The following is a 21,757-nucleotide window of genomic DNA, read 5'->3' as shown; positions in this document are numbered from 1 at the left end:
ATCACTGGCTGAGCATGGCCTCATCGGCCAATTCACGGGACTTTGGCCCTCTCCGAAAACCACTGAGCAATGGGTTAACAGGAACTGGGCTCCTCTGATCAAGCAAAGTGTTACCTCTTACTTTTTGGGGTGAGGATATTTCCTCTTCGAATTCACCTCCAGGGAAGACAAAGATCTGATATTTCAAAATGGGTCGTATTTCATGGGTCCTCAGGGCCTCTATTTGAACAAATGGACTCCAGACTTTGACCCGGCAGTAGATGTTCCCAAGGCAGTCCCAGTGTGGGTTCGTCTTCCAAATCTTCCAGTTCACTGCTGGAACTGGGATTCCCTGAAGCACATTGGCAACTCTCTCGGGAAATTCATAGATCGGGCAAACAACAAGGATCAGTATGACTGTGCTAGGATCTACGTAGAAGTAGATCTGGAGGTGGGTCTCCCAGAGGCAATCAAAATTAAAGTAGGCAGTTGGTCTCATGTGCAGATCCTAGATTATGAGCAATTGCCATTCAAGTGCAGGAAATGTCACGTCCATGGACACTTTGCTAGAAACTGCCCGTCCAACGTAGAGCCAGAGAAAGGGAGCGAAGAGGGCTGGAATCAAGTCAAGCGCGCAAAAACCCACCACAAAGGGCAGAAATCGGGAGGACCCATTGGAAAAGGCTCTCTCCAGGCCAATGCTCAACGTCCCCCTACCAAAAAGACGCAAGAAAACAAATTTGATCCTTTAAGCCAGCAGATAGAAGACACTCAGGAGACCGAGACCCAAAAACAAGCTTCTCCAAGCAAAGGCACTCCCTCAGCCTCCATCAAAGGAGCTGAAGACCCTAAAGGCATGACTTCAGAAGCTGAGGAAGAAGAGCAGGAATCAGACGAGTCAGAGGAGGAAGGAGAAATAGGAGAGTCCCAGGCCTCGGTAAGAAGATCTACAAGAGGACGCAAAACTGACAGGGAAAAAAGAGAGCAGGAGACGTATAAAGATAAGTTGCAGGGCAGCCAACCAACTTTGGAAAAACTTCTAGCCTCAAAGCCCAAGATGCCGAAAAATCAGCCCCAAGGCTCCAAGGGAGCCCATCAGAAACATAAATAATGAAGGTCATCTCCTGGAATTGCAGAGGTATGGGGAGCAAAGTCAAGGAAGAAGCCATGAGAAGCCTAATAAGATCTGAAACCCCAGACATACTTCTCGTCCAGGAGACCAAGCTGGAAGACACTATCTTCCTGCAAGCAAGCAAGAAAATCTGGCCTAAAAGTGAAGCAAGAGCAATCTCTGCCCGGGGAGCCTCAGGAGGGATTGGTACGCTATGGAACGCCGATAAATTTACAGTCATACTTGAGGCAAGCAATACCCACTGGCTGCTGCTGAAAATGCAGAATCTAGAAACTAAGGAAAATTTTTGCCTCTTCAATGTATATTCTCCAGTCAACATTGGGGAAAAAAAGGATTGCTGGGATTCTATAAGGATTCAAGCAGACATGATAGATCTGGAAAACATAATCATTGCCGGAGACCTCAATCTCACTCTTCACCCGTCTGAAAAAAGGGGAGGCAGTGCAGTCCGAGATCCGGCAAGAGAATGGGTGGAAGACCTAATGCAGGATTGGGACTTGCTGGACATCAAGCCATCTTCCAGTAAGTTCTCTTGGTCCAACAAAAGAGTAGGCCCTGGTCACATAGCCGCCAGATTAGACAGATTTCTCATCCAAAGCTCCTTTTTGTTACTAGGTTTAGAACCCCGATTGCTCATCCTTGCTAGCAGTGTCTCGGATCACAAGCCCTTAAAATTAGATCTCCTTGCCCACCTAGATCTGGGCCCTATTCCCTTTCGTTTTAGTCCCCTCTGGGTCAAGGAACCAAACTTTTTGCAAATTGTTGAGGATAGTTGGAGTCAGCCCGTCAAAGGATCTCCTTTTTTCATCTGGGAAGAAAAGCTTAGAAGGGTAAAAAGAGCTCTAAAAAGTTGGGCCAAATCCCTATCCAATCCAGCTACTGAAAGGAAAGCCATTAAAGTCGCTCTAGTCTCCCATCAATCTCTCATGGAGACCGCCACAGTTACAGAGGAGCTGTTAGAGAAAGAAACTCAGCTGCAACAGAGCTTGCATAAGGCCTGCCTAGCTGAAGAAGAATACTGGAGGCTAAAATCTCGAAGTCTCTGGCTCAAAGCAGGGGATAGGAACACTGCCTTTTTTCACAAACAAGCCCAGGTCAGGAAATGTTTTAACACTATATCTGAGATCAAGGAGGACAACGAAATTCATAAGGACTTTGCAGACATCAAAAAAGCGGCTTATTCCCACTTTCAAAACCTGTACAACGAAGATAAGGATACGCTCCAATATTCAGATCTGTTAGATGTCATCCCTCCATCCATTTCCCCTCGTATGAACAGGTTACTTGAAGACAAAATCACTAAGCAAGAAGTCAAAAAGGCCCTTTTTGATATGGATCCGGACAAGGCCCCGGGACCGGATGGCTTCTCTGCCATGTTCCTTCAAGTTTGCTGGCCGATTGTCGAAAAGGACCTTCTCAAAATGATACAAAAGTCTCAAAACACTCAAAAAATAGGAGGCAGTACAAACTCTGCCTTCTTAGCCCTCATCCCCAAGGATAAAGGAGCCAGCAATTTCAGCAGATTTCATCCGATCTCTTTATGCAACATTGGGTACAAGTTAATCACCAAAGTAATTTCAAATAAACTGAAGACCATCCTTCCCAGAATTATCCCGGAGAATCAAGGAGGCTTCATCCAAGGGAGGCAGATCGTGGACAACTTCACCCTCGTCCAAGAGGCAATCCATTCCAGCTTTCTTCGAAAAGAACAAGGTATGGTGATCAAACTTGATTTAGCAAATGCCTTTGATCGAGTAAATCATAGTTTTCTCTTAAAAGTCATGAGCAAGTTTGGTTTTGGGGAAATCTTCATTAAATGGGTTCGGGCATGCATCTCACAGCCATGGATTGCCCCTCTTGTTAATGGAAGAGCTACTGACTTTTTCAAAGCTTCGAGAGGACTTAGGCAGGGGTGTCCTCTCTCCCCCCTGTTATTTGTCATCCAAGCCTCAGTACTCAGCTTCCTGCTAGATAAAAAGATGCAAGACCAAGAAATTAATGGGTTGTGTATTGCTAGAGGGATTAAAAACATAAACCATGCCTTATTCGCGGATGATACCCTTCTATTAGGCACCGCCTCTCTTTCCTCTGCCTCCAAATTTAAAGTTGTGTTGGACAAATTCAGTGAGGCCTCAGGCAGCATTGTAAATAAGAATAAATGTCATATCTTCAGCTGGAATACTACGCCCAGAATTCTCTCTGCTATTTCTAGATGCTTGGGCTTTGCAGCCTCCTCTTCATGGACCTCGTTCAAATATTTGGGCCTTCCTGTTTTCCATAAGAGACACTCAATCAAAGATTGGCTTCCTCAGCTTGAGAAATTCAAGTCCAAAATTCAAGCCTGGGGCTTTTCCTGGCTCAACGCTGCTGGCAAAGCGGTCCTAATAAAATCCGTGCTCTTCAGCCTTCCTCTATTTCAATTTACTGGGCTTCTCGCTCCGACATTCATATTAAAAAAGATGGAAGAATTCATGCGCAAGTTCTTTTGGAAGGGCGGAAAACAGAATGAAAAAAAGATTCCCCTTATCAGCTGGGAAACCATTTCCAAGCCTCTACGGGAGGGTGGACTAAACTTCAAAAATCTCAGTCAGCAAAATGTGGCTATGGCAGCCAAGATTGTCTGGAGGATCATCGCGCCCAAGCCAGGCTGGGCCCAACTGGCTCTCTGGAAAAAGTATTTCAGAGGCCCATGCACAAGCTGCTTAGAAAACGTGACTCAGCTGCCAAATTCGTCTTTCCTCAAATTGTATGCTAAAGCGGCTTCCTTGATCAAAGAGCACTCCTTCTGGATCCCAGGAAATGGGAAAAAAATCAATATATGGACTGATAGAATTATGAACAAGGATCCAATTAAAGACAGAGCCTCCTTAAAAGATTTGCGTTGCTGGATGAACAAAGAGGGGCTGAGCTCGTTGTGGGACATTTCCCATTGGAGCGACTCCATATGGGCAGGCTGGAAAAGAATCGAGATACCGGCTCAGTTGATCAATGAATGGACCGCACTGCTGGATCTTCTACACGGCCTGGCTCCCACGCATATGAAGAAAAAAGACACGAAAGGATGGGGGCTGAAGGAAAGTGGATATGTTGTCTCTAAAGGTTACTCCAAGTTGATCGAGAAGCCACACGTCCCCCCTGACCCAGCACCTTGGCAGGGAGTCTGGCATGTTCCTTCTTGGCCCAAGATTGATTTCTTTGCTTGGCTCCTTTGCCATTGCAGAGGAAAGGCTTTCATGGCCCCTCCAGATGCCCGTTGTGCACAGAAAACGCAGAAACAGCATTGCACTTAATGCTTGAGTGCAATTTTTCCAAACAGATCTGGGCCTCCTTTATCAACAACTTGGATCCCAACCTCCTTCTGCCTAGCTCTATTGTGGATCTTTTTCTCAAATTGGACTAACAGATACCCCGGACAGCCACCCAAAAATCAGGTAATCAAATCTGCATCGGCTATCCTTCCAAAGATCATTTGTTGGCAGATATGGCTTGAATGGAACAGAAGAATTTTCAGAAATGCTAACCAGAATCATAAGGTCTTAGAAATCAAAATTAAATGTCACATAAAGGAGTGCTTGACAGAAATAAAAGATGACTCCAACCTCAGCCAACAGGACATTGACTGGGGTTCATCCCTAGATCTGCAATTTCAACCAGCAGTCAGAATCGCCCCTACTCTTAAAGACTGGAAAATAAGGAGACCTAAAACTGAATTCCATGACTGGCTCAAATCGCACTCAAGACACTCTCTCTTCTTTGATGGAGCAGCAAAGGGCAATCCGGGCATAGCAGGAGCAGGAGGTGTTGTTGTAAATCCACTGGGAGAAAAAATTCATTCCTACTCTTGGGGACTTGGCCATGCTTCCAGCATTCAAGCTGAGGCTTTGGCCCTCTTCCAAGGCCTAAAGATCCTCAAAGAACTAAACATAAGGGAAGCTATTGTGATAGGCGACTCGCAGGTCCTTATAAATGCAATGATCTCCAACTCCCCAGCGCTGGATCTTAATCTAGCTAGACTGATATCCAGAATCAAAGGCCTGGGAAACGCTTTCCAGAAGCTGAATTATTTCCACGTGCTGAGAATCCATAACAAACAGGCGGACAAGGAAGCCAAAAAATCAGTCCTTCTATCTGCCGAGGTCAAGATAAAAGACGAAGAAGAAACATGGGAACCCATTCCATAAGCTGTTTTTTGTCATGTTTTTTTGCCTGCTTCTAAACAAATTTGTTTGTATCTTCAAGTGGGGGAATATCTCTGAAATTGAAAAACTAGAACCCTTATCAAAGAAAAAGACTTCAAGATTTAACAGCATTCTCATTCTTATCAGAGAGATGCACCAAGACATAGAAGTCTTCAATGTAATTAGATTTTTAGCTTTCAAGCCAGGATGAATATAAATACCCCATAACCGTTTCTGTCAAAAAAAAAAAAAATTATGAGAAGGTTAATAAAAAGAGTATGGGAGATTATATAATAATAAGATAAAAATAGTTGTTCTATATAATTAATAACCGGGTTTTAAGGTTAAGAGAAAGATTCAAATATGCTACAAGGGATAGGAATTATTTAATATAAATTTTAGTTATAACTAGTAAATATTTCTTATTTGTTATTATAAATTTAGTTATAAATTAGTATTGCTAAGAATACTCCATATTAATAAGATGGTTAAGAATAACCTACAAATATTATTAATGACAGTTATTAGGAAATTATAAGAAAATTAAATACTAGAAAGTTTGAGATTATTATATACTATAAAGCATAGGTAAAGAGGAGTTATGATCAAGAAGCAAAGAGGAGTTAAGAGAAAGAATCAAATAAGAGCTTAATAGTATATATTAATTATGTTAAAATAGGGTTAGAATAAGAATAAAGATAAGGGATAATATATGCTATCAATATATACAGAAGAGGAGAGGAGGGAATTTTATTAAAATAGAGTACATAGGAGCTATAGAATTATTAATTAAGCTAAATGAGATTAAAAAATCAAGAAAAAAGGGAGGGGGGGGAGGAGGGAACAAAAATACAAGGAGGACTAGGGGGGGTGGACAGAAACACGGAGAAAAGAGATAATAGGATTATAAGGAGATGGTTGGAATGCAACTTTTACTTAATTTCCAACCATTGTCTATGTTGAGATTACTAGCAAGCCTTTCACTTTCAATCGCCTCCCTAAGCTTTCTATGGTGGAAATGATCAACCCTAGCAATGACTCTGGAATCCTCAATACAGACATGGTGTTTGGATTTCTCTGCATGCTTAGCAAGAGCCGAAGAGCGGGAACGATTGTGCCTTATGTCTGCAGCGTGCTCATGGATCCTTTGGTTGATTGATCGACCCGTTTCTCCAATATAAGGAATACCGCAAGAGCATGGAACCAGGTAAACTCCCTTCATGTCCTTCGGGTTGATAGGGTCCTTGACCGAACCAAGAGAATTTTTAATGGTCCTCAGAGGTTTGAATGAAGAGGAAACATTATTCCTCCTAAGGATATGGGCAATCCTATCTGTGGTCCCCTGAATAAACGGGAGATGAACCTTCGAGATAGGATCAACACAAGCAAATTTAACTCTAGGTCCTTTATTGGCTCTTTGAAAGGCCTTGAGGATCTGAGTTTTGTTGTACCCATTATTTTTAAAAACTTCAAGGAGATGAGATTTCTCCTACTCTAGGTGGTTTTCATCAGAGATTCTCAAAGCCCAGGTGGCCAAGGTGCTGAGAACACCAAATTTTTTAGTAGGAAAATGATGAGAGTTGGCATGAAGATATTGTTCCGTGTGAGTTTTTTTGCGAAAAACTTGGTGAGAGATGGAACCATCATTCATTCTACAGAGGAGAATGTCAAGGAAAGGTAGGCATCCATCCACCTCAACTTCCATCGTGAACTTGATGGATTCAGATTGGGAATTAAGGTGGTTTAGAAACAGATCCAACTTCTCATGACCATGGGGCCAAATGACACGTGTCATCAACAAACCTCTTCCACTTCTTAGGGCAGAATTGAGCTGAGGCTAAGGCCTTGGACTCAAAATCTTCCATAAATAAGTTGGCAACTATGAACTACTTCACTTGATTATGTGTGTTGTAATGTTTATAATGTTCGTCACATATATGTGAACTACTTCACTTGATTTGAGACGAGTCTTTCTCATTAATGTGTGTCCCCATTATGGTAGTAGTATTAATTCTCTCTTAGAGGCTCACTTTATTTCCTCCCTTGCAGTAAGAGAATCTTGATACATCTGCAATCGAACAGTCACAAGTCACACTCGCTTGCTCATTCAAAAGCACATACACACTTCTCTCTCGTGCTGAAGTTAAATCCAATGCATATCTTTAAGTAAACAGTAATCAGACTGTATTCCAGATGGGACTCCTACACCAAATAGTGTGAGGTCTATTTGGGACCTTATATCGGGGAGATCCCCTGTATTTTGGTGGTATCCAGTGTTGTCAATTCATACTTATCTAAACGTTGTTACCATCTCTATCTTACAATCATTCCCATTAAATATGACATAAACTAATATACATTTATTTAATATATATTTAATATTCCATGCCTCTGTCAGGGACTATAGAAATTGCCTCGCGGTTAAAGTTTCTTAACAGTGTCTTAGTTCGTGGATTTTTTGTAACTTTAACTAAAGTTTTCAGAAAATGTTGAATATTTCAATTTTCTTGTAGATTAAAATATATTTTTTCTAATTTTTGAAAATCTTATTCCTAATTTTCCATTAGCTTAGTGAGCCTTAATGTGACATAATTCCCCTAGTGGAGGGTGATTTAATTTTTGTATTTGTCAGACATTGGAAAATAATTTTAAAATAGGAAAAAAGGAATTACTTGATTGGTTCTTGTAGAGGCTCTAACACTGCCTCTGATCATTTTCATGATTGATTTGCAGTGGAAATTGCAATCTATGTTAGTTCTCTGACGACAATGATAAACGGTGGGGGTTTCATGGCACAAATCGGCGAATGGGAGGGTGCAAGGTCCCTTAAGTAAGCGAGGGGAGGGGGCTGAACAACTATTGGGCCCTAAACAAAATGGTTTTTCCTAATATATTTACAACCCGATAAAAATGAGATGATGCCACATAAACAATAGTGTTGTGGGTCAAACCATGTATGCTTTAATATCTGTTATTTCATCATAAATTTTTATGTATCGATTTGAATAAGCATCAAATAATATTCCATAGATTTAAATTTCAAATATTGCAACTTTAATGTAAATTGTAGTTGAGAGCGATTTTACCTGTGTATCTACCTAAAACAGTGTTTTGAAATTAGAAATCGAAGCACATCATTTTTTTTTCTAATAAATTATTCATCACTAGCAAGGTTAAAGATGATTAACTGAGGGCATTGTTAATGTTTTTCCTACAGGTTCAATGGTTCACACTGGTTTCACAGCTCCCCATATATCAAGTGGAATTTACTAATAAAAAATGATAACAATGATTGATTGTGGCGTGTTGATTACAAATAGAGATTATTAAAGCACATTCCCACATAAACTTATTAATAAAAAAGAGGGTAAATATTAACTCATTTATTGAAAGTCTGATAAAATATACTAGTAAGTGTCCTTATAAAAAAACAAACAATACTCAATTTTAAATAGATTTGTATCAAAAGTTAAAACCATAATACTAAATAGTACTTATTAAAATCATTGAATTGAAAATTTACAAAATTTGATATCACTTATTACTAGCCAAGATTGCACATGAATTAATTTACAACATAAAATACCAAATCTGCAAATGCCACAAGCTAACATGGATCAGCAAATGTTTATATATCTATGCAATAGTGTTTTCAAGCCCATGGTTTTGAAAGCAACTATCAGGCCTTGAACAAAATGGTTTTGGTGATATATTTATAACTCGATATCAAATTAGATGATGCCACATAAACAACAGATTCCCAATTTTAAAAATTGATTTCACAACTCTAATTTTTACCACACAAAATTTGCAATTTTTAAATTATATTTCAAGGAAAAATAGCTTATAAGATTTCAATGAAAAAACTAAAAACGTGTCTGCTATATAATTAACTTTCCACTTTGCTACTAGGTTAATTTAAAATATCTATAAAATAGGAAAACTTAAAAATAAAAATAAAGGAAAATAAAGGCGCAGCAGTCAATAATAGCATTTGTAGTCTAAAATAGTGTGTCCCACCCTGAAATGGATAACAAATCAAAATCAACGAAAATTTCAAACTTTGTGCTTCACTACATTACATTACAGAGCGAAATATTTTTGTATACATAGTCCATTTAACTTTTTATCTCATTTATCTAACTTTAAAGTCTCCCTTTTTTCCTTTCATTAAAAAAAATCATGTATGCTCATACACTATGTATCCAAGATTAATTATAAAAAAATAATTTTGATTTCATTATAATTTATATATTAAACATAATTTATTTATATATCATAATTATTATATATTTATTTCAACATTATAGTAGCACTTCACAATCAAAATTCATGACCTTCCACAATCTGAAGAAGAACAACACCATGTATTCATCATGTAGCTTGAAAATCAGTGGCGATCTTGCCTCTAACAGAGCTTTTGATGGGACAATTGAATCATCCATTTTTGCTTCACAACCATTTGTCATTTATGTGTGCAGAAGTGGGGATGTGTGTTAATCCAGATAATTTACTTCAATGATGCATACAGAGTTGGATATAAAAGAGCATGTAACCAAGTAGCTTAAACACATGAAAAGAAGAAAAAATCAAAAGCACCCATGAGATCAAAGGCACAAAATGATTTGATTACGAAGTTCACCCAGTGTGGGCTACGTCTTCGGGCCCTACTCAAAGTGGAGAGGCATCTCTCATTAAATCGCAACAAAAATGAATTACAATCAAATTTACATAAATGACCCTTATACCTCCATTTTCTGGCATGGACGAAAAATAAAAAGCTTAGATGCATAAACGGACATCACCATTGGATTCATGGTGTGAAATTGTGTCAAACGACTATAAACTTGACCATATTTTGAGAAAGTGACCTCTGGAGCTCCAAGGAATCTTTAGATTCCCTCAAGATTCCCTACAAAAAAATTCTCCCAATATTGCCCAGGAATCTTTCTCGAATTTCGTGCCTACCTGGGCGTTGTTCTGGCCTAAGCGTTTTCCTGGTTCCACCTGCAAATTGAATCTCGTGCTCACTATCCACTATGCCCCCCAGTCGAATGGCAAAGGAAGGTTTAAGTACTAATATGTGGGTGGAGTTAACAACGGGGTCACGTGGGCTGTTGGTGGCGATGGAAAATAGGACGAGTGAAACAGGTTCAAAACCCATTGCGCCCCAAATAAAGATTTAGTCATTGTTAAATGGGCGTAATTTTATTTTGTGGTTGACGTTTGTTTAAAATTGGGGTCCCCTGTTGGTGGGCTGACCCACCTGGGTCAAGCGGGTTTGAACCCTCCATTGCCTTTGATGTATGGTCGAGCGGGCCCGAGTCTTCGGTGGCCCAACCCATAATTATATTATGTGGTTAAACAATGTCATTGGTCGTTGGAGGGTGGCGGCCCGTCACCCCATATATATATATATATATATATATGTGTGTGTGTGTGTGTGTGCAAAAATTTGGTGTTGATTTTTAAGGGTCACTGGGAAAATTAAAGAGGCGACAAATTCACCCGTTCCGACCACCAGATTTCATGCGCCAACCCTTTGCCAAATTGGTTCCTCGCTAGTGATTACCACTTGACCTAGTTTGACCAGAACTTTGACCGCAAATATCTTGAGCATACAAACTCGGATTTGAGTGTCATTCACGTCGTTGGAATCAGGACGACAAGCACTACCATCTCGTCTTAGTTTCACTTCAATCCAATGAATTTTATTTTTGATCTTTTTCAAAGCCACTTCTATTTTGGGAGCCACCTGGATCATTCCTCCCCACTGAGGAGCTTTTGGTCCTCCAAAAGCATGAACACATCCTACAATCTGCATGTGTCCTTGTCAAGCCATACTTTCAACATCTACATTCCATGCAAATCTCATACATTCTTTGCAATCATATCCAAAACCACACATGACTCGAACAACCACATGCTTGCCAAGAGTTTATAATACACACTTTGTGGTCAAGTTCACATCATAATAGAAACCAATACCCCAGTGATCAATAAAAGGGTCAAAACATCATCACTTCTTTAATGAGCGATGGAAAACACATCATCACTTTTACAATTAGAATGCAACACATGATTTACCAAATATGGACATGACCAACTACTATATCTAGTAAAACCATTTCTTACTCAACAAAGTGAATGGGTCATCTTCTTGTGGCGGAGTCGCTTGTTGAACATCTTCACCGATTGGTTTCTTTATAGGTGCTTTCTGGGCATCGAGCATCTAACACGCGGCTCTCTAGTGCCCAACCTCGTTGCAGTGACTACCTTGGAACGCTTATTCATGGTGCGCCTTTGCTAAATTCCCATGGAATCCTCACTGTCATTGGAATGTGATGAATTTTTCTCAGCATCTGTCTTTGGTTGGTCATTGATTATCTTGGAGCATTCCCCAACCTCTTTTTTGACATATCAAAGTCTTGCATGAGGAGGAAATTCCTCCACTTTTATGGGATTGACAATGCCTTTGCCATTAATGTTGAGGCCCTTTCCTTGATACTCTATTTTCTTCAACAATTTTGATCCAACTCTTGTAGTATGTTTCTCAAAAGTAGTGAAATCGTCATCTTAAAAAGTACATGAAATTGAAGAATCTCTTTTTACCTCGGGCTTGTTATGCTTCAAATTTTCCAAGGCCTCCTCCTTTTCTTGTAACTGATGTTGCAACCTATGTTTCTCCTTCTCTACTTCTTGTAGGAGTCTCCTTAGTTCAACATTCTCCCCCTAAATTATTTGGTTTATTTCTTCAAGTTCTTGGAGCCATGCCGCATTTGGTACCCTTTTCTTTTTTGACACAACATCTCCTGAAATCTTTGTCTCATTGCTTGAATCGGAACCCAAGTCAATGGGTCCATCTTTTGCAATCCTAAGAGCGGCAATCTTCCTTTCGTCACCTAAGTCTGATCCCAGGTCAATTTTTCCAACACCTGCATATCCTGCAGTTGTGATCCTCTCATCATCCTCTGATTCAAATTCTTAGTCTTGTTGCAGAGTTGCAACTGTCTTATGCTTCCCATTTCTGTTGTTCCTTTTTAGCCTCAATTCTGGATGCAATTTCCAGCAATGCTCCTCATCATGCCCCTCTTTTTTACAATAAGTACAAGAGGGCTTCGCTTCCTTTCTCCTAGTTGTTGTTATCCTCTTTGAGTGGTCTTCTTGCTCACGTTTCCCCCCTACTTTCAAGATGTATAGTCTTCACACTAGCTTCATCAAGAGTTTTAGGTTCCAATAATAACCATGAATGACGCAAATAACTATGAAAAGAACCAATATATTTCATCAACATCTCAGAAGTGTCTAGTGGAACATTCAATGCTAATGTTTTTTTCCCAAACTCCTTTGTAAAATTCTGAACATTTTGACCTTTACTTTGTTTCAAATGTTTTCATTCCATCATGGATTTCTATCTATAGCCCAATGGGCAAAACTATCCTCTTATAGCATAGGCAAACTCAAACAAATATGAAAGAAGTTTTCAACTATTCTTACCACCTTTCTGTAGTTTTCCTTCCCATCATACGAGAGAAGTGCCACTTAATCGAAGGGATGCTAGTTGGATCTTGGCTTCATCCTCTTTGATTTGTTGTATGCGGAAATATAGTTCACCCTGTCTTATCTAGTTATCTAACTTTTTTGCATTAGATTCTCCACTAAATACGGGTAAATCAAACTTGACATCCAACTTGAAGAAAGGCCTTTTTAGATGCATTCCTATGATGTTTGTTAGAATGAAAAGAATGGGAGGAGAAGAACTTTCACTAGAGGGTGGAGAGGGAGGAGGCTCTTCTCCTCCACCTTCATGATTTATCGAGGCATGATCATTTGGTTCTTTCTTCTCATGCTTAATTGTCTTCTCATATTCTGCAAACAACTTGTCAACTTTCTCTACCATGGTGAAGAATATCTTGCGATAATTTCACTCTTCCTCCATTTGAGCTTCCTCATCTTCCATGTTTCGTCTTCGTGTTGCACACCCTGCTTCGGGATCAAAGTATTTGAGTTTTCCTTCTCCTCTTTGGAGCTTGTTCCTGATTATCATTTACTCATGCAACTCGCATCAAGAAGACCTACTTTGATACCAAACTTGATCCAGATCTCTTACTTCAAGGATGCATACAGAATTGCATATAAAAGAGCATGTAACCAAGTAGCTTAAACACATGAAAAGAAGTGAAAATCAAAAGAAACCATGAGATCAAAGGCACAAAACGATTTGATTACGAAGTTCACCCAGTGTGGGCTACATCTCTAGGCCCTGGTCAAAGTGGGGAGGCCTCTCTCATTAAATGGCAGCAAAAATGAATTACAATCAAATTTACATAAATGACCCTTATACCTCCATTTTCCAACATGGACGAAAAATGCAAAGCTTAGTTGTAGAAAAGGACATCACCATTAGATTCGTGGTGCAAAATTGTGTCAAATGGCTATAAACTTGACCATATTCTGACCAAGTGACCTTTGGAGCTCTAAGGAATCTTTAGATTCCCTACCAAAAAAATCTCCCAAGATTCCCTAGGAATATTTCTCAAATTTCATGCCCTCCTGGGTGTGGTTCCAGCTTGGGTGCACTCTTGGTTCCACCTAAAAATTGAATCTCATGCTCATGGTCTGCCATGCTCCCTGGTCGAATTGCAAAGTAAGGTTTAAGTATTGATCTGTGGGCAAAGTTAACAACGAGCTTGCATGGGCTATTGGTAGCGGTGGAAAATAGAACGGGGGTGGATCTGGTTCAAAACCTGTCGCGCCCCAAATAAAGGTTCAGTCATTATTAAATGGGTGACATTTTGTTTTTATGGTTGGCATTTGTTTAAAACTAAAGCTGCCCACAATAGGAAAACTAAAGAGGCAACAAATTCGCCTGTTCTGACCGCCGAATTTTGTGCGCCGACCCTTTGCCAAATTGTTTCCTCATTATTGATTTCCACTTGGCCTAGTTTGACTATATCTTTGACTATGAATATCTTGAGCATACAAACTGGGATTTGAGTGTCATTCGCGTTGTTGGAATCAGGATGATGAGCACTACGATATGGTCCCAGGTTCACTTCAATCTGATGACTTTGATTTTTGAGTTTTTTCAAGGCCACTTTTATTTCTAGAGCCACCTGGATCATGTGCGAAGGAGGAACATGCGAAATAGACTTCCACACCTTCCACACCTATAACAAAATTATGAACTTAATGAGAACTATAACCTTAAAACGAGAAATCTAGCCCAAAAAACCCTTTTTTTGTGGAAGAAGAAGAAAAAAAAATGTTGATGTTGCATCAACGTTTATTTTTTGGGTTAAAATTCCAAGTTTTTTTTTAACAACAGCATTCAAAACTAAAAATTTGGTGCAATAAACATGAAAAAACATCCCGGAAACGAAAAATGTTGATGTTGCATCAACATTTTTTTCGTGTTAAAATTCCAAAAAAAAAATTACAATGGTGTTAAAAACTAAATTTTTTGTGCAACAAACATGAAAAAACACCCTGAAATTGAAAATTGTTGATGTTGCAACAACGTTTTTTTTAGTTAAAATTCTAACATTTTTTAGGAATGACATAAAAAATATATATCACGACTCTAAAAAACCTTAAAATTCCAATAGTTTTCGATGATAGCGTTAAATATAAAATATCAAGACTCAAAAAAACCTAAAAAAAATTCAGCAATTTTCAACCATGGCGTTAAAGATAAATATTATGACTCCAAAAAACCTTAAAACTTTGACATTTTTCAATCACAGCATTAAAATATAAAATATTACGACTCTAAAAAACACTTAAATTTCAACATTTTTCACCCATGGAATTAAAACCAAATATCACAACTATAAAAAACTTTAAATTTTCAACTTATTTCAAGAACACATAATATGACTAAAAAAACCTTAAAAATGAATACCTAAAACAAAGTTCCATTATACCAAGAGTAATTGTTTTCTTTTCAATGCTGAAAGTATAGCTCTTTTAAAAATTTACCCGAAGACAACTTGACACATTGCAACGAAAACTTAAAAATCAACTACCAAATTGGCATGCAGTGAAGGCAGTCTTGACCTATTGCAATGAAAACTTAAAAACCAACCATCTAATTGACACACAATGGGTGTTCACTTGTTCCATTGTAACAAAAACTTAAAAATCAACTATCAAATTGACAGATAGTGGGGTTGGGTTGCTAGTCGAGCATTGACACAAGCCCTACAACCCAAAAAAAAAAAGTAAAAATAAATAAAAATTTGAAAACAAAACAAAACAAAATTAAAACGAAAACAACAACAATAAAAACTTAAATAACAATAAAAACTTAAAACTTAAATAAATAAAAGAGAGAGAGAGAGAGAGAAAATTATTTAAAATTAAAAAACACACGCAAACACAAAAAAAGAAAATAAAATAAACATAATTTTTTTTAAATAACCAAAAATAATCTGTAAAAGGAAAAAATTCAAAAAAAAAAAAACAAAACGAATTAAAAAATAAACTAAACATAACATAACATTAAAAATAAATAAAAAGAAAAAAAAAACAATAAAAATAAAAAAAAAAAAAAAAAAAAGTTAATTTCTACAAATCTAGGGTCGATATATGTTAGAGACTTATGGATTGCTTCCAACCCTCCATCCGAATAGAGAGAATGGAAAAAGAAAGCTCAATGACCCAACCATGATACACCCCTTCCTTGGGATGAGTTCATCCACCTTCTTCATCAACGCCGCATTCTATCAAGTGACGACCCAGACAAGCTTCAATGGGGTTATCAATCCAGTGGCATGTTCTCGGTAAAGGAAGCTTATACTATTCTCTCCACCAATGATACGCCTAATCCAAATCCTCTCTAGAAACATATCTAGTACTCAGGTTTCTAACCCAAAGTCGCCTTCTTCCTCTGACTGATCGCTCATGACAAACTTCTAACATGGGACAGGATTAGAAAAAAAGGCTTCGAAGGCCCATCTCGTTGCCCCCTCTATACAAGGGAAGAAGAGACAGCAAATCAGCTTCTGAACTCATGCCCGGTGGTGGATGAGCTATGGAAGCTAGTGGAAAATATTTTTGGTGATGAGGATCGTATGGTCAACAGTCTGAGAGAATTTCCAAAGCTTTGGCACTAGAACTCGTTCAAAAATACAATAGCCAATAGATCATGGCACTGATCCCAAGGATTCACTCTGTGGAACAGGGAAAATTTTAAGAACCCCCTCTAAATTTATAAATATAATAAATGGGTGAATCTCCATGGTATATAGGAAAAATGGAAGGCGATTTTATCAATAATATAATATGTATATATAATATTTTGGCGAATCTCTCACCAGGCATGGCGAATATTTTACTCAATTATAAAATCTTGTAAGATCTTGGCGAGTCTTTCACTAAATAATAAAACTTTGTAAAGTCCTAGTGAATCTTAGCATAGGCTACATGATGGTTTAATTCCCCCATTTAAATAGGCTACATTCCAGGTGAATACCATGGGTCAATACCATGTGCCATTTTGGTGAATACCATGGGTCAATACCATGTGCCATTTTTATTTTTATTAATTCTAATATTAGGGTTAATAATGGTTTTTTGCATGGTATTAATAACAATCTAGTCCATGGTATTTGTCCCATAGTATTTTGGCCATAGGTTTCACCTAAATATAACCCATTTTTTGAGTGTTCGTAAATATAAGGTGACTTATGGAGTAAATATAAAAAAATGTTTTATTTGTTTACCATACCTCTCGTTTATTTATATTTTTATTAATTTACCATACCTCTTTTACAAATATGGTATTTGGCCCATAGGATTCACTTAAATAAAACCTCTTTCTTGAGCCTTCATAAATAGAACGAGGGTTATGGACTAAATATAAAAAGAGGTTTTATTTATTTACGATACGTCTAGTTTATTTATATTTTTATTTATTTACCATACCTTTTGAGTAAGTATAAAAAGACGTTTTATTTATTTACCATACCTCCACTTGACTTATATTTTTATTTGTTTACACCCTTACATGTATATAAGGTGACTTATGGAGTAAATATAAAAAATGTTTTATTTATTTACCATACCTCTCATTTATTTATATTTTTATTAATTTACCATACCTCTTTTATAAATATGGTATTTGGCCCATAGGATTCACTTAAATAAAACCTATTCTTGAAAATGGGCGAATGGATTCACTTAAATAAAACCTATTCTTGAAAATGGGCGAATGGAAGGTTGTAAGACCTAATTTCAAGGGCTAAATTTACCTTTTTTACCCTCTCCCTTAAAATAAGGTGGGTTATTTGAGGTGATTTGTAAAAATGTACTATGATACAAAATATTCGCCCACTAAAAATTTAAAACCCCTTAATTTCGCCAAAGGGCGAACATTCGCCCCTAAAATTATCCTTGTTGTGGAACCTATGGAAAGCCAGGAATAAAGCAATGTTCCACTTAGATCCTATATAAATCAACCACATTTGGACAGCAGCTAAGCATAACATTAAAGAAACCATCCTTATGGAATGTTGGGAGGATGATGACTAGAAGGCGAATGGAATGGAGGCTCAAATCCTTCAAGACTTATACCTTTGCCCCCTTACTTCCTCTTTGAATTCACATAGACAATGAGCGGGGGCAAGACCCTCAGTAGAAAACATTCTCTGTCCTCCTAAAGGCTTTATCAAACTAAACTTTGATGGTGCCTTTGAAGGGTAATCTCGGCCCTGCCGGGTGTTAACACCCAGGTTGTTCCCTTTGACTCCCAAGGGAATACGGTCGGGGTAACCACTAACCAAGCTTTGGATTATAGGTCCTAGCCTACCTATAACTAGAGAGGGCTCTCTCTATAAGTTTAGCTTTGCTTTGTGAAGATTTTAGGCTAGATATGAGGTGAGGGTTTGGTTTGAATTTTGGTTGAATGATGTCTCTCAGTGCCTAGGGTGGAAAACTTCAGATAGTATTAGTTCATTGGGCAATGGAGTCTGTGGCTACAGTTTGTTTGAAATATTGAGTGGGGATGTTGAAACTGCAGGGCCTTTTAACTATTTCATGAAACAAACTTGAAATTGTGATGGTGAAATGTGTTTAACCAGTGAAAAGCAATTGAGAATTTTCCACTAAGTTGTGGGTGTGAGAAAGAGATATACTGCACAGGAGCAGATTTGAATTCCTGAACAATAACCACTGTGAAAGATATAGTTTGAAGATGCAGCAATTAAGAATTACACCCTTATAACTATAACTGAAGAAAACATTTATAACAGCATAGATTGAGGCCAGGGTATTCTATGAATAAATCCTGGAACTATTCTTTTTCTCTGCCATTAACTGTAAAACATAACATATGATTGGGTTATGAAGAAATAATAAAAACACATAACGAAGAGTTTAAAGGAAACTTATTGAGCCATGAAATACGCAGGAATCCTGTAGCATTCAGCAAACACACTACAACACCTCAGACAACACAGAACTTAGGAAATTCCATCAGCCTTTGTATTAATCCTCTGAAAATTTACAGCATAAGATCTCTAGAAGAGAAAATCAACAACCCCTGCAAGCTTATGCGAGGGGGAATATATACAATCGGTTACACAAAATATCTGAACCGCTGAGTCACTTGAGAAATAAATATGTTTACCAACTTTACAGAATAGTAGATAAGGAAGTTATAGCTGCTCTTAATACAAAATGAATGCTCTTTAATGTTGTCAGAAGTCTTTTTGACCTTTGGAGGCCACTGAGTCGGTTGAGCGTTCTGAATAAATGCTGAATGATGTGTCTTTATGCTTTGTCACGCTGTAGCTTTCTCGGCCCTGTTATCTGTAGCTGTCAGTGTTGCTTTAGTGGCCGAATCTTTATGCTGAGTTGGCTCAGACCACTCTTCTCCAGTCATAGTATATGCATCACCCTTTCTGAACATGATGACTTCTGTTTTTGATGGAAAAACTTGATGAAAGCCTTTTGTTTACAGTAACAACTGTATCATTTTGGTCCACCATTCCTGTGTGGGCAATTGATGTCTCAAAATTGCATCTAAGGTCTCATCTGCCTCTGTATATTTGTAGAAGTTCGGAGGCACTTCAAATAAATGTCTAATCTCATTCATAATGAAAAATAAGTTCTCTACTCTGTCGTAGAGACTTTGCCCAGTTGTTGGCCCTGTTACCTCTGAGGTACTTGATCCTTGAGTGATCTGATTGGTGGCAAATGTGTTCACCCTTTTTGCATAGTTCTCATGTGATAGTAGTCTCCCTGCACTGTTCAATAAGCCAGGGAGACCTCTGCCCTGTAATGCTGCAAACTTGTCCATGAACCTGTTGACTTCTGTTTGCATGTCATGGCTTCTTTTGTTTAATGTTTGTACCAGGCTTTTCAATGTGAGGACCCTCTTTATCAGCTGGATGGTTTCAGTTCTATTGGAGATTCCCATTGCTGCCAGCTGAGGACCTGTGCGGTTATTGAGCACATTGATCATTCTGTTGGCTATCTCAGGCATATTGCCTAGAGATGCCCTTGATCTTTGCACTTCCTTGTGTGCTTTGGCTATGAGTTCTGTTTGCTCATGAATAGTCTCAATGTACTGCCACTGGTCTATAATTGATTGGCCAATGTTGGCCCATAAAACTGTCTTGAGTTGAGCCACCACTTTGTCAAGGGTAAGCTCTTTCTCCAGCTCCTTTATCTTCTCTTTGAGAGCCTTGACTTCTCTTCCCTTTTCAGCTATGCTTTGCTTTGACTTGTCATATTTTTCATTGAGCTTAGCCAAATTCTCCCTGGCTTCATTTAGCTCTGCCACTTGGGCTTCTAAGGCCTGAATTTCATTCTTTAGCTTCTGCATGTCAAGGCTCGGAGCCTGCTCTGTTGTTGGTGCTGGTGCTGATGTAGATGGCGCTGTCTGAGCTGTCTGTTCTGTAGGAGGAGTAGTAGTTTGAGGAGGTTCCTCAAGGTTGATTATTTGTGGAGGGGGCTGAGATGTTTGGCCTCCTTCCTTCTGTTGCAGGGCTGCCTACAGTGCAGCCTCTGACTCTCCCAATTTCTCCTGTGTCTGGATCAGCTGTTTGTATAATGATACCAGCATAGCTGCTGCATCTTGGTCATGCCTTAGCTGGGCAACCTCTCCTGTTTGAGGATGAAGAGTTGTTGGGATCTTAACCATTTTTCTTAACACTGCCATATCTGCATCTCTTAATTTCAACAGCGCTTGTATAGCTTTGGTGTCCTTGGGATCATGCCCAAGCTCTATGATGATATCCTCCAACGCTTTGATTCGGTTGTCTTTTTCCTGGGAGGATGCTTTCTCCAACTCAAGTTGGGCAGCTGTGTTATTTAGGCTATTTTCCAGCCTATAATTCACCAATGTTTTGTCTACAAGGGTGGCATATACCATCTCACCCGTTTGCTTGTGCAATTCAATCTGATCCATAGGGTGGATGTCTTTTGCAAGGACCTCAAGGTTGGTCCTTATGTAGTCTGCAGTTGACTGTGGCTGCAGCATGGTTGGCATGAAATGACTCATTACCATTTTGCCCTCATGTACATCATAGGTAGACATCAATCTTTGTTGGTTTGTAGGAGCCATCTTTAATAAGTGGTTGTAGAGCTGCACCTTGAGGGGCTCATTCCTCTTTTTGATATCAATAAATTGTTGTTTGATGCCTGTTTCAGCTCCCCTTTGGTGGCTTGAGGAGCTGACTTCTCCTCCAACTGTCCTCTCTTGTTCCTGCCGAAAGGAACTTGCAGATGCCTCCATGCTTGGTGGGCCCATGCCCAAAGATTGCCCAATAGGCATTTCTTCCTCAGAGAGGGGATTCATTTTGTGCCTTTTCTCCCCGTGAGTTGTGGAGGCGGTGAGGGGAGTCTCCTGCTCTCTATCCCTCTTTTTTCCCTTTTCTTCTTTTTGTGGAGTTTGTAGCACTGAGGCCTCCAGTGTCTTTTCTTGCCTAGGAGGCACATTCTCTTGAGCCTGTTGCTCAGTGGATATTGGGGCTTCAGCTGTTTGTTCTTGCTGCTGTATTGGATGCCCCTCTTTTTGTTGTTCTTTTTGTTGTTCTTTTTGTTGATGTACTTCTTCATGAGGTGGTTGTTCTGGATCCATCTCTTTCTCTTTGCCTTTGTTGGAAGCCTGATCAGTAGCTTTGGTTGCTTGCTGATGTGTTGTAGAAGATGAGGCAGTTGCTCCCACTTGAGTGCCTGGAAGAGAAAATACATGTGAACAAAGCTCTAAGTCAGCCAACTTTTGGAGATTTTTTACTGCTCTTTGACCTAGTTCTTCTTGTGTGGCAGCCTCCTCTAAGGTGCCTTCCCTCCACTTTAGTTGATTTGCATATTTTTCTATGTGAGGCAACCTTAAGTGGTCATAACTGGCTAGCCTATATCTGACCCTTCTTAAACTTATGAAATGATTGGAGTCGTATGGTTTCCAAAGGAAGCTGGTCTGTAAGCCAAGGGCTTCTAGCATTCTATCTGCCTCTTGCCA

General features: G+C 38.9%; 1 protein-coding gene across 1 annotated transcript; it reads left to right on the top strand.

Moving 5' to 3' along the window:
- Window positions 1-202: 202 nt before the first annotated feature.
- LOC149196933 (uncharacterized) lies at window positions 203-4,401 on the top strand. The gene is made up of 3 exons (XM_089408499.1): window positions 203-833; window positions 1,424-2,824; window positions 3,341-4,401. Exons 1-3 carry the CDS (start codon window positions 203-205, stop codon window positions 4,399-4,401), a joined length of 3,093 nt encoding a protein of 1,030 aa, XP_089264625.1.
- Window positions 4,402-21,757: the final 17,356 nt, after the last annotated feature.

The sequence above is a fragment of the Pinus tabuliformis genome, chromosome 2_2 (genome assembly GCF_031772625.1).
Source record: "Pinus tabuliformis cultivar Carrire ecotype Pingquan chromosome 2_2, CPIR1, whole genome shotgun sequence".
Lineage (NCBI taxonomy): Eukaryota > Viridiplantae > Streptophyta > Pinopsida > Pinales > Pinaceae > Pinus > Pinus tabuliformis.
This window is presented reverse-complemented; position numbering and strand designations above follow the sequence as displayed.